Source organism: Puntigrus tetrazona, chromosome 17 (assembly GCF_018831695.1).
Source record: "Puntigrus tetrazona isolate hp1 chromosome 17, ASM1883169v1, whole genome shotgun sequence".
Lineage (NCBI taxonomy): Eukaryota > Metazoa > Chordata > Actinopteri > Cypriniformes > Cyprinidae > Puntigrus > Puntigrus tetrazona.
This window is the reverse complement of record NC_056715.1, coordinates 14,894,926-14,907,558: the sequence shown is the minus strand read 5'-3', so window position 1 is coordinate 14,907,558 and position 12,633 is coordinate 14,894,926. Positions and strand designations below refer to the sequence as shown.

The window sequence follows — 12,633 nt, the reverse complement described above, 5'->3', positions numbered from 1 at the left end:
GTTAGAAGGGAGTCTTAGTACTCCTGAATCATGAATCATCATGATAGCCCTGCTAATGTTTCAGGTCACTGGTAATCGTAGCCTCTGGCTAACCTCGACCTAACCTGCTGAACCCAGCCAAGACAAAGCTGTTTAGGCATGAACTACATCCTTTTGTACGTGGAGACGTCAGGAGTATAAATCAGTGCTAGGGCAAAAAAGGAGTCAGAACTTTTCAAGAATTTCGGGAGGATTCATTGTGGCGTTGTGGAATGTGCGCAAGATGAATGGCGTTGGATGAGTATGGAGAAAGTATGAGTGTTAAGGAAGTTATCCTAAAATAGCAGTAAGTTCCTTTTTTTGGTACAGTAGATTGAAATGGTATTACTTTATTGTTCAGACTCACTAGTCTGTTATCACATTAACCATTATTAGACGTAGATTGAATCTGCTGCCATTTTGTTTTACAACTTACTTGGAGTTTTAATAAAAATGGAGTGCTATTCTTACATCGGCCGATCCTTGGATTTTTTGGATTCAAAAACAGCTACTATAAATGCAGCGCAATGGAACAGAACAGGCTATTTTTAAATTGACACACAACCTGAAAAATACTTCGGCCCGTACTATTAGAAAGGTGTGAGACACAAAACAACGGCCAGGCGATGGGTGCTTTCCCGCTGCAAAAACACTGAATGTCAGAGGAGTCAAATCAGCTACAATAGTCAAAGTGGTTGTTTCAGTTTTGCAAGTATTTATGATGTCCTGCGTTTCTGTGTATTCTGATTGGAGGATGCAGAGAAGCAGAGAGCTTGGTTTGTGTGGAGTGCAGAGGATAGTTTTTGATTTCATGCTTTTGGAATTACTGCTATTCTTTGATGTAACTGATATTAAAAGCAGTGGTTGAACGATAATAGATCTTCAGTAGCTCATTTTGGTACTGTCTAGAGCCGGGTGGATTGACATAATAATATTTTATATAATATTTTACAATATTTACTCAATAATTCAATCGGATAGTTGAAAAGAAAAATTCATAAACTGATACTTGATGAATCTTTCTTCTTTTAACATTTTAAAACAACAGGCTATAGCTACTGTCATATAGAAAGTAACAATAAAATAAAACAAACCTGTTATGCTAAGTATGGAACCAAAATTGCTTCAAAAACATTTGATTGCTAAAACTGAAACCTAATGTTTTATTCAAAAATGCGACACGTGCAAAGCACAGTTCATAAATAGACATAGTGTGTTTTTTTGCATTCACAAATCTTCACACTTTTGTTAACATGTCGAGGCTTATGACAGCTTTTGACAGATTCACAAATGCATTATTTAGACTGTATCTTCTGTTTGTATTAAGCCAATCATCTGTTACGCTATAAATCCAGCCAAGTACAGTACAGAGAGAACATCTGGCTCGAGTAATATCTTGTTGGCCAGTAACATTAACTAAAATAGTAATATTTTGGTGCCACACACAAATACACATTCATGCTGTGTGTAAGTACATATTGCCCTGTGGCAAATCTTCCCAGTACATATTTAGCAACCCAATGAATCTTTTTGATAGTGATTGACTGACATTAATACTCGGTTTCTAAACTTCTCCAAGACTTTAATTTAGTAACATGAAGCCCTCGAGCCAAAATGGTCCATTTCCCTGCTGCTTTTGGCTTCTCAGCTCTTTATTTAAACGAGTAAAAACTTTGCACACAAATGAGAATAGTTTATTTTGGCTCAGAGCTATTTTGCGCTTACTCTTCCACATAAAAGCCTTGTAAAATTTTCTGTTGATGCAAAAATATCATTGAGGACTCATGCTGCAGATTGACCAAGACAGATTTCCATTGCGACAAATCCGGACTGTCAGAAACATTTCAGGTAATCGCTTGTTCTTGTGGCTGTTTCCCTCTAGACGTGGAGCACAAGGAGGACGAGGGTGGGGACTCTGCAAAGAATGAGGTAAAACCGTCTTCCTGTTGTGCGCCTGTCTGTGATATATGTGTGCACGTTTGTGTGTTTCCGTCTCTGTGAGAATTCAACCTTTCCGTTAATTGCTCAAGATCTTCGAAGAAAATTCCAAGGAAGATGACATGGAACCTGTTTTTCCAGCCACTTGATTATGAAAGAAATGGTACCCTAATGGTGAAATATCAAATACACTTGGTCCTCTGCTTAAAAACAAGGGTCCCTGTTCTCGTCGGGTCGCTCGAACCCTCTTCGTACTGATGATTAGCTTGAGAGTCCCCCACCAGCCCATTCGCGAAACGCTCCAAAATCATTCGCAGACAAACCACCTACTTCTTTCCTTCATTTAGGATCGCATAGATAGAAAAGCACACTAAATCAGAGAGAAAAAGTCGTTAATTTTTTCTTTTCCTTTTTTTTTTGCTTTTGTCCCTTTAAACAGGGAGCTCGAGGGAGGCTCCGTGGGGGAGTGGGCTGGGAAGTCAGCCTCCGTCAAAGACCCATGCCCAGAGTAACCTTCCAGGCCGGTGACCCTTATTACATTAGCAAGAGGACCAGGGAGGAGTTGCTGGCCAAGTGGAAGTTGGAGGTGAGTACCACTGCTCGCCACTGTCCCAGAGGAAGAGCGATAGGATAGCCTGTCAGCATTTCTATTATGGCAGGAACATTTGCCAGGACGACGGCGTCCCAAATAGACTCTGCGAAAGCCAAGTGTATTTGATGAGTCATTTGATCTCACATGAAGGTACCATTTATTTCATGAGACGTCTTGCTGGCATCTTCTCACTCTAGTGGTTTACTCATTATAACCATGCACCGACATGTCGGTTATGAATGCAGTGGCCAATCTGAGGTGTTACAATCTGTAATGATAGTTTGTAGCAGTCTGATCCTTGGATACGTTAGCCAGTATTAGATTTTAAAGTTTATCGGTAATAAATATTGGATATTTAATTGTGCAAGCATGTGCGGTCTATTTTGCGTTAGTTAAAATGTTTAATGAAATGTTTAAAATATTTCTATACAAAACATTTGAAATGTTTACCACTTATCGGTATCAGTATATCGGTATATATCGGTAGATATATTCATCAACTTATCGGTATCGTATATACCTAGTTGTGATTGCCAGAGTGTTTTTTGTGTGGACAAAAAAACAACATGACTGGACACTTGGTGCTCCTGGATCTGGGTCATTCTTAGCATGGGACGGGCCAAGTGCAATAGGATGCACTACCCTAAGAATAGCCACAGTTGGTCTTTGTACTGTGTCAATTGTACCATATTGATCTATTTCACTAATTACTGGAGACATCTTAAATAATCCAATATCCACATTTCAGGAAGAAAATCAAAGGTTATATCATCGTTTCATATTTTTTTCTAATAGTCTGAGTCATGTTGAATTTTTAGACACTTTTACATGAACGTGCAGAGCTGAAATTGTTTTGATGTGTCTTGACTTGAAGTGTGAAGTGTGATTTCTGCTCTACTAGTGGCATTGAAACAGGTTTCCAAAACTCCTGTGTGTAATTTGCTGATCATACAGATAATCCTACCACAGGGTTACTTTTAAAGAAAATCCAGTTTAATATAATTTAAGGGACAAATTAAGAGATACTTGAGCATTAAGGTTGGTTCGCAACTGGAACGATAACTGTAGTTCACACTAATAGACAAAGTAACAGTTGCTTAGTAGCATGCCTGGTAGTAACATGTTGGCTGCTTATTAGTACTTGTGAATCACATATTCACCTATAATAATGCACAGCAGTTTTGTCATCTGTTGGTTAAAATGTTTGAGCTCTTTAAGGTCAGGTGTATTCTGATTGTCTCTCAATGTTTTTATCATTCAACTGCTGAAAAAAAATCAGCAGTTTTAAAAGTCATTCCAATGATAACACTTTTATGTGTTTTTTTATGTTTTGACGTATTAGAGAGTGGCTTCAACTTTTCATATAGAATTAGAAAAATGATGAAAACTTTATAGTTATCGTTATTGTCCCTAGTGTGAATGAGCCTTTACTGATGGGTTTGACGTTGTGTAAAAAAATCTGGGAAACACTGATTTAGATTATTAATTTTGCTCTCTTAAAGCAACAGTACACACATAGATAAAAATTCTGTCATATTTAACAAATAAAATACAAATTGACAGATTTTTGTAGAAATCCGAGAGCTGCAAGACATTAAATGCACATAAAGACTAACTCGGAATAGAAAAACTATTTTAGTTTTTTTCTCACACAAAAAGTATTCTCATAAAATTACGGTTGAAACGCTGATGTCATGTGGACTATTTTAATGATATCCTTACGACCTTTCTGGGCCTTGAACATGGTAGTCGTGTTGCTGTCTATGGATGATCAGAAAACTCTTGGATTTGATCAAAAATATCTTAATTTGTGATCCAAATATAAGCGAAGGTCGGATTTGTAATTAATGATAGCATTTCCATTTTTAGATGAACTATCACTTTAACATCCACTGCTATAGCGAATCTCTAAAAGCATCGCAGGTACAGGTGGTTGACAGTTTTCCTACTGTGTTGCATGGTGAGAACTGCTCTGTTACATAACATTCTTTTTCCTCGGTAACCGAAAGGAGCCGACCAATCAACATCAAGCTCTCCCCGCCCCCATATTTTTTCCCCCAGCCCCTCGCCACGCTGTGTTTGAGGATAAGCCATAAAAGTGTCAGAGATCCCAGAAATACAGCCAAATTAGCCGGACACACAGTTGTCTCGTGAGTGGACGTCGTAAAATTCCACAGAAATGGGCGTTTCGCATTCTTCACGCAGAGAGCAGGAATCCTCCATCGGGAGCCTGGGAATTTTTTTTCTCTGAATAGGCACATTGTGGAAGAGCGCAGATCGTAACATGTCATTTCTCTGTTTGCTCTCCGAAGGTCTGTGCAGTCATGTTTTCTCGAAGCAGCTCCACACCGGACACAACAATGCATCAGGAAACTCTCGTGAAAGGGGCCTTGACATGTTTCCTTCCTCTTGCTACGAGGCCTGAGCCGCATACAGTCAGCAGAGCTTTGTTAGCATTGAAGGGGTGGCCCTAAGGGCTGGGGGGAGGGGGTGAGGGGCGTAAGGATAAAACCCAGCCTGCTTTCACTTTCTGTGAGCGAAGGGGATCATGTCGCTTACTTTTTTTTCCCTTTTTTTTTTAAGTAACTGCCCAATGCTACAGCAGATTCCTCTTTCCCAACCCGTTCCCTTCATTCCTCCCCCCTCTCCCCTCACTACTCTCTCTGCAGTGGAAATGAACTCCGTACTATGGATATAAGGGTGAAGATGAGGTTTACAGCGAATTTCCAGCGCTGCTTGCAAGACAGCCTCCTGGACAGCCGCCAACATTCTGCAAGTCCTCTCTAGCCAACCAGAATTCCTGTTGGGAACCACCTGACCCTGAATTCCTAGACAAAGAAATGTTCATGCTTTCTGTTTTTTTTTTTTTTTTTTTTTTTTTTTTTTGGAAGCGGTCTCTACTGAGCCAAGAGTGGGACAAGAAAAAAAGTGACTCACACATTGGATTTAAAGTGCCGAGTGCAGGCGTGTATGGGTAGGTCGGCTGGCTTGTTTGTTGTTGATAGCGCAGGGGACATTGTGCTTGTCTGAGTAGACTTGCTGGAGGAGGAATATGCTGACTTCAGGTTATTTCCAGGAGACTTGTTACGGACCATCTGCCCCGGGTAGCTTAAAGGAAACCCATCTCTTTAAAACCAGAGTGCAGAGGACCGGGCTTAAAACATTGCAAGTACAAGACAAAATGCTTTGCATAAAAGGTTTTTTTTTCTTCTTCTAGCCTGTATGGTATCACAGGGGGATAGTAGAGAACTGAATGTATTTCCTGTTTTACTTCCTCTGCAGGATGTTGTGCATAGGGCATATCTTTGGCTTTGTTAACGTTTGAAAGTTAATGCTTGTTGTTGTTGTTTTTTAAGCGTGCCGTGATCTGACGGTGTGCTTTTTGCGGTTATTTATACATTAGGGTCGTAGAGACGTAGCATGTTTTAGCTCAAACTAATGCTTTTAGGCTTGTTTCAAAAAGGAAAGTTTTGCTTTTGAGCTCGAAAACAAAGATGTGTTTTTTCAGTCTGTCAGATTTGGGTCGGAACCGTATAAAACGTATAAAACTGGCAGCGGCTGTCGCTTGTGTTGAAACGGAAATGCGGTGCTTGTCTTTTTAAGGATATGCAAATATGAATGAACCGGCTGAACCCAGGGAACCGCGTGTGATTAGTGCGCTGCCAGCGCTTGCTCGTACTCCGAGTCAAGGCTGCACAGACTGAAGCAGGCAGACTTTTTCACTTCAGCTTTTGGAGATTCATTTGTATTTTTAAAAATAATTGCGAATTGTAGGCTAAAATAATTTTGTTCAGATTGAAGCGAAGAAATAAAGACTAAAAAACTTTTAACATCGAGGCACTTAGACTAAGAATCGTTTAGCATGCCTGACCTTCGCTGCACTACTAATTACTGAGTCTTTAATGGACCCGGTACAATCGCAAACTAAGTGCGTACTCTATTCTCTGGACTTGGGAGGCTAAAACGTGAACGGCCTTTGTTCGGTCTCTCACAAAGTCACATCAAAATAAATGCGATTGTCACACAGTGGCGATAGCCATTCATCCCTTGCCTGTTGGAATTTCAGTATGCACTGCTGTGCTGCCGGCATTTGAATTAAATCACACAGTTTCCTCATATTGTTCGAAAAAGTTAAAGGGAGCAGTATTTATTAAACATTGTTTGTTTGGATACCATTCGTAATGACTGTCCATCAGCTGTGTTCAACAAGTAAAATAAATAAATGAACATATATAAATGAACACATATACCCATATATATACACATATATATAATGTGTGTGTAGAATAATGTTTTATAATTTTGCAGAATTTCTTTAATGAATAGTTTACTACAAAATGGAAATCACCATCAGGCCATTCAAGATGTAAATGACTTCGCTTCTTCATTAAAACTTCAGCATTACATCGCTTGCTCACCAATGGATACTCTGCAGTGGATGGGTGCCGTCAGAATGGGAGTCCAAACAGCTGATCAAAACATCACAATAACATCAGTTAACATCTTATGAAGTAAAAAGATATATGGTTGGAGTAAACAGTTCCATTGTAAAGGCTTGTTTAACTCCAAAACATTGTTTTCTGACTAAAACATGAGTTATAAAACTAAATAATAAAACATGTTTAATCCTTTTTTCCTGAATGAGGAGAGAAATATGCACAGAAGCATTATTATGGACTGGTATTTTGGCCAGAAGCGACATTTTTCTTTTCCTTCCTTTAAACGACGGACTGGAGTCATGTCGACTACTTGTGGATTATTATGAGGGTTTTATAAGCAGCAAACAACAGCTTCACTCTGATGGCACCCATCCACTGCAGAGGATCATTGGTAATCAAATCAGTTGTAATGAATACAAGCCTATATTATAATATTTGCTTACAGTTTTAGTTAAAATAATATTTAATGATCTATTTAAATATGAATGTTGTTTGTTTCTTCCATCCCTATGTCGTATATTATGCTCTGTGACATAATACTTGTTTGTCCTTTTCAACCCATGCTTCCAAGGTTATCATTCATGCAATGTTGTGTTCATCTTTGCTCCAAAAAAGAAAATTGTTCGCTAGCTTGCTAATGTTAGCACGTTGGCATGTTTAAACGATCGCAATTAGCTACTAAAATGTTCCTTTTTTTATTATAACCAAATATTTTAAGTTGCAAGGCATAAAAGTATGACAGAATGCATGAGGTAGTAGCAATGCTCTGATATAGGGAAAATGAAACGTCATTAGCTGGCCCCAAAGTCTCTTATACTGGCTTCAGGCTATCCTTATGATCATAAATCATAAAAGTATATTGTTTTCTTAAGTAATGCTGTCTTTTCATTCCTGTATCACATGAACAGCAACACATTCAAATACCTAACATGCGAAATAATAGGCCATGTGCAGTGACTGATCACGGAATTGATTCGAATCGTCATGGTATAGAAAAAATTACAATAAGGTTGGAAAAAAGAATTTGCCAGAGGAGCTTTCTTGGAAAAGAGGCTTCGTTGATCATTGTAATGTGGAGAGCAGCTTAAGGCCATGGGTGTTTCCTTTCAGATATAGGTAGCGCTCCTAAAGGCTTGTGCTATCCTATAATACAGCACACCAGCTTTAACATAGAGCTTAAAAACACTCTCTCACACGGTTACCCTTCTTACCTTTCAGTATTGGATTTATGTGTACTGCGTATAAGAGCTTTAACTCAAGAGGTTAGTTTATCACTTAGTTTTGTAAGCTTCTGCATTATTCTACGTGGAAATGTTTGGCTTAAGTGAAAGTACTGCATTATAGATAGCATTATAGTACATCCACATTTTTAGTCTAAGAGTGGCTTAAAAGTAAGTTTTTAACATAACTTCAGTGGCTTGAGGATATTCACTCGAAAAAATTATATGTTGACCGTACTTAACTTTTTTAAGTTCCACAAATCTGAGTTAGGTTGCATTCAAGTAACAATATTGATTGCAGTAAATTTAAGTAACGTTTTTAATTACGTAAAGTTCATTCAGTGTTGTTTTGTTGAATCAGTAACATACACCTAACGATAACATACCAGAAACTGTTTTAAATACAAACATAAAAAAGCGCTCGCAGTTTGATCATCTTAATAAAATAATATTCTGTTTCAACATTCACTCTCCTTATCCAGCCCTGCGCAAAGCATGATGGCAAGGGGCATGCACTTCCTAGTTGCAAGTAAAATCACGTACTGTCAACTCAAATGAATTAAGTACAGCGGTTGTGAAGAATTTTGCTGGATTAATGTCATTTACTTAAGTCAGTTGAACAAGCATCAAATATTAGTTTAGGCATACTTAATTGAAACAAAATATTAAGTTTAACCACAACTGTTGACATCTGTTTCAAGTCAGTTTAAAACAATGCAATGCAAACCTAGCATAATGGTGTTAAATGAGAAAGATTGTTTAAAATAAACTGAACAGTAATGGAACATTTTTGAGTGTTCTTTGTTAGTTAGAAATGTAAGACTAGTACTAGTTTCAGAAACCTTTTTTTCTAAATACATCTCAAGATCTGTTTTTTTAGTATTTTAAATTAGCTTTGTATCTTTTGGACAGCCATGTAGCAAACTAGGCCAGTAAATCAAACTCTTTTAACTTTTCATGCTTTATCATTAAGTGATTCCAACTGTACAGCTTGCTCTAATTGTTGCTGTTTGTTGTTGTATTTTTTTTCTTAGGACTATTATAAATACACTGGTTATCTGGTTATTTTGAGCTCTCTGTTGTGGATGACATACTGCTTATATATCTTGATATTCCTGAGCTGGGCCATGTGTTTGTGGCTGACAAAGACTGTAAAGTACTGTACTCCTGAAACCCTCCCCCTTTCCTTCCTTCTCGTCTCCCCCTCCCTTAATTTCAAGAGCCAGACTCACTATAGTGAGGCCCCCGAAGAGGGACATTTACAGCTGGGAAAAAAAAAACACGTCCAAAAGCAAATCTCCACTTATAGCCGCAGTGCTTTCCTCTCCTCCCCCAGTTTTTGGGCAGTCAGTTTTCTATCGATATATATATATATATATATATATATATATATATATATATATATATATAACTATTTCCTTTTATATATAAATAACTTTTTAAGTTCTTCTTAAGTTCCCTATCACTGTACAATTTTTACAATAGTTGCCTGCAGTATTGGCTAATTCTGTCATAATTTATAATCAGTTTTGACAATCCTGTAGTATCTATGATAGCTTTGACAAGTAAAGGGGGGATTTCAAGCTAAACAGAAGTGATGCGTGGGTCTTATATCAAAAGCAGGCATTTTTACTCTTCATCAATCACATAGAGTGAGTTCGGGTGGTTGTGCGGAATGTAAATTGTGTACATTTAGAGCGAACAGAGCTGCAAGTATGTGAGTTGAAAAGTCATGGGTAGCTCAAGATCAAATTTTCTTTAGATAAGAGTTTCAGATTTCAATTATATTCTGATGTAATCCTGTTTATATGCTTGACTTGAAATGATTGGACTAAGATTACATTAATGATAACTCAAGCCACTGTTGTATGACAGAAAATCTTATTTATGGTATAAGTATTTGTACATCCAAGGTGACAGCAGACACTATAATGTGGTAATTTTGATAGAAATTCAACAAAAAGGCTTTATATATATATATATATATATATATATATATATATATATATATATATATATATATATATATATATATATATATATAAGAAGTATATAGAGTACAGATAAGCTTAACAGAGTCAGTTAACATTGTAAATAAACGGTATAGCAACATCTCAGTGTTACTACTATTGCATTAGATGTAACAGTGAGTCTCAGTGAATCTCTGCGCAAGCTGGGATTATAAATCCACTGAAATGAAGACAAAAATACATGCTAATAATGAACAGTACTTAATGATTTTAAACTTTAGAACAATGTTTCTTTAAATGAAACAATAAATTAATATTGTACAAAGGAAAAACATTGGATGCTGATTTTGTTACAGACATTTTTGTAACAAAATAAATAAATAAATAAATAATTTTAAAAGCTGTTGCCACTCTGATTGCTACTACTTTGTTGTCAAAATTAGAAACTTTAAAAAGTACAATATGGAGTCCCCCAAGGCTCTGTATGATGTCCTCTGTAGTTTTCCTGGTCCCAGAATGCAGATGTCTCTCTATTTAACACAGTAATAAGCTGATGAGTTAAATCAGGTTTTTAATGAATGAGACAAATAAAACATCAGAAAACTTTCCGTTGTTATGTTAATGATGTGGCTGTATATTTTTTCTATAGCACATACCCCAGTTTTTCAAGTTGAAGTAAGGACATTAAAGAGGGGGTACAGTGACCAGCAGTTTCCTACAGTTAAATTCTGATTGATCCATTTAAACATTGTGGTTTAAATGCAGTTTGTGCCAAAATAAATGAATTGTTATATCATCTTATACACTTAAGGACACATGATAGCAATTTGTCCTTTTAAAACCCCATTTCCATAATTTTTAGAACATTATTCTTCAACCTGAGAAATATTGCTGTTGCTTCTTGGTTTTGAAATGACTCGGATTGAAAAAGTGTTATCCAAATTTAAAAATTAGACATCTTGCAACGGTTTATTTAGGCTCAGTTGAGAACTACTGGTATATATCATCACACCACCCAGTACTGCAGAGATAAATACATGCACATATGCACAAAACCGCTTGCATACACTTAAATACTCTTTCCAAAGTCAACCGCTGTCAAAGACAAATAGCCTGGCACATATGGCCCAACTCATCGGAGCAGCCAGTGAAGCTATACAGATATTTATAAACTACAGTGGGGCTTCTTGATTTGAGGCCACATGTTTCTACTCCACACTCATCCTGTCTATTCATGCACACTCATGAGCTCTTGGCTCCAGAGCTTCTCTCCCCCCTTTGCGGGCTTATATGAATGTATAGCCACCATAATGGAGGGAGTGAGCTAAAGAGAGACATAGGGAGAGCTTTCTGGGGATGGATCTGACCGCTTTCTCCGTATAGACACGCACACATACACACAGGCGACACTGCCAGGTTCACGTGTGTGTGAGTGAAATTGGAGACGGAGTTGGACCCCAGCAGCAGAGAAAGTACAGCTGTGAAAGAGATTCACGTGCGAGTGAGAGAGTACGAGAGGACGAGAGAGGTGCAGCTGTTAGGGATTTGCTGTGAGCTGCTTAAGTCATGGCTTGGCTCGTGTCCTCTGTTTTTGACCTAATAGCTTAGAGTCAGGTTGGACAAACTCGCTGAACTCTCCAGCGCGCATCCATCTCAGCCACGGGGGGAGCTCTCATTGTTACGAAGTGATTGCACACAGCTTTCACCGCAATGAAAAGGGGACTGTTTTCACAGGTTTCAGCCACTTATCAAACTCAAAGGGGCGGCACTTGCGCTTTATCAAAAGGATGGGGATATTTGTGTTGGCACGTGGGATTAAAGCACTTTAAACAAGCCGAGTAGTCACCATTACTCAAACGCCGAATTGTGCTATTTTCAGGAAAGCCACTGCTGTTCCATGTGCTTTACCTCCACCTCTTCCTGTCCCGCTGTTCCCTACGTTGCAGGCAGAGAAGAAGGCAAATCTGGTGTCTGTGATGAACTCAATGGAGGACCATGGCGAGGTAGAGTCGGAGCATCAAAAAGAAAGCTCCATAATCACCGTCCCACTACTCTTTCCTCCACCGATGCCGCCAACACAGCAGCAACCGCCACAGCCTCAAGCTCAACCTCAGACCAACCTCAAATCCCAGCCTTCTCCCCAGCAGCAACCTCCACCATTCCAACAGCAGCAGCAGCAGCAGCCTACAGACCCAGCCTCTCCAACCGTTGCCACCACCCCAGAGCCCGTGTCTATAGGGGACGGAGACAAAACCTCACCCAAGTCCACTGACACAGAGACGGAGTACGAGGTACGGGTTACTTCCTCATAATCTTGGTGGCTTGAGATCGATCATTTAGAAATAATACAGTATGTAGACATTCTGTGGTTTGGGTGGTCGGTTCTGCAGTTGCTTATTTGGTTAGATTCAGTTTTATCAAAGCAAGATGTATAACCTTTGACACCTGCTTGCTGA

General features: G+C 38.5%; 1 protein-coding gene across 2 annotated transcripts in view; it reads left to right on the top strand.

Moving 5' to 3' along the window:
- dnmt3ab (DNA (cytosine-5-)-methyltransferase 3 alpha b) overlaps positions 1–12,633 on the top strand; it is a 43,040-nt gene that overhangs the window by 16,935 nt on the left and 13,472 nt on the right. For both annotated transcript variants that reach the window (XM_043263082.1, XM_043263081.1), the window contains exons 5-7: positions 1,901–1,947; positions 2,396–2,542; positions 12,109–12,468. In XM_043263082.1, the coding sequence (XP_043119017.1) occupies positions 1,901–1,947; positions 2,396–2,542; positions 12,109–12,468 (554 nt within the window). The remainder of the gene's footprint in view (positions 1–1,900; positions 1,948–2,395; positions 2,543–12,108; positions 12,469–12,633) is intronic.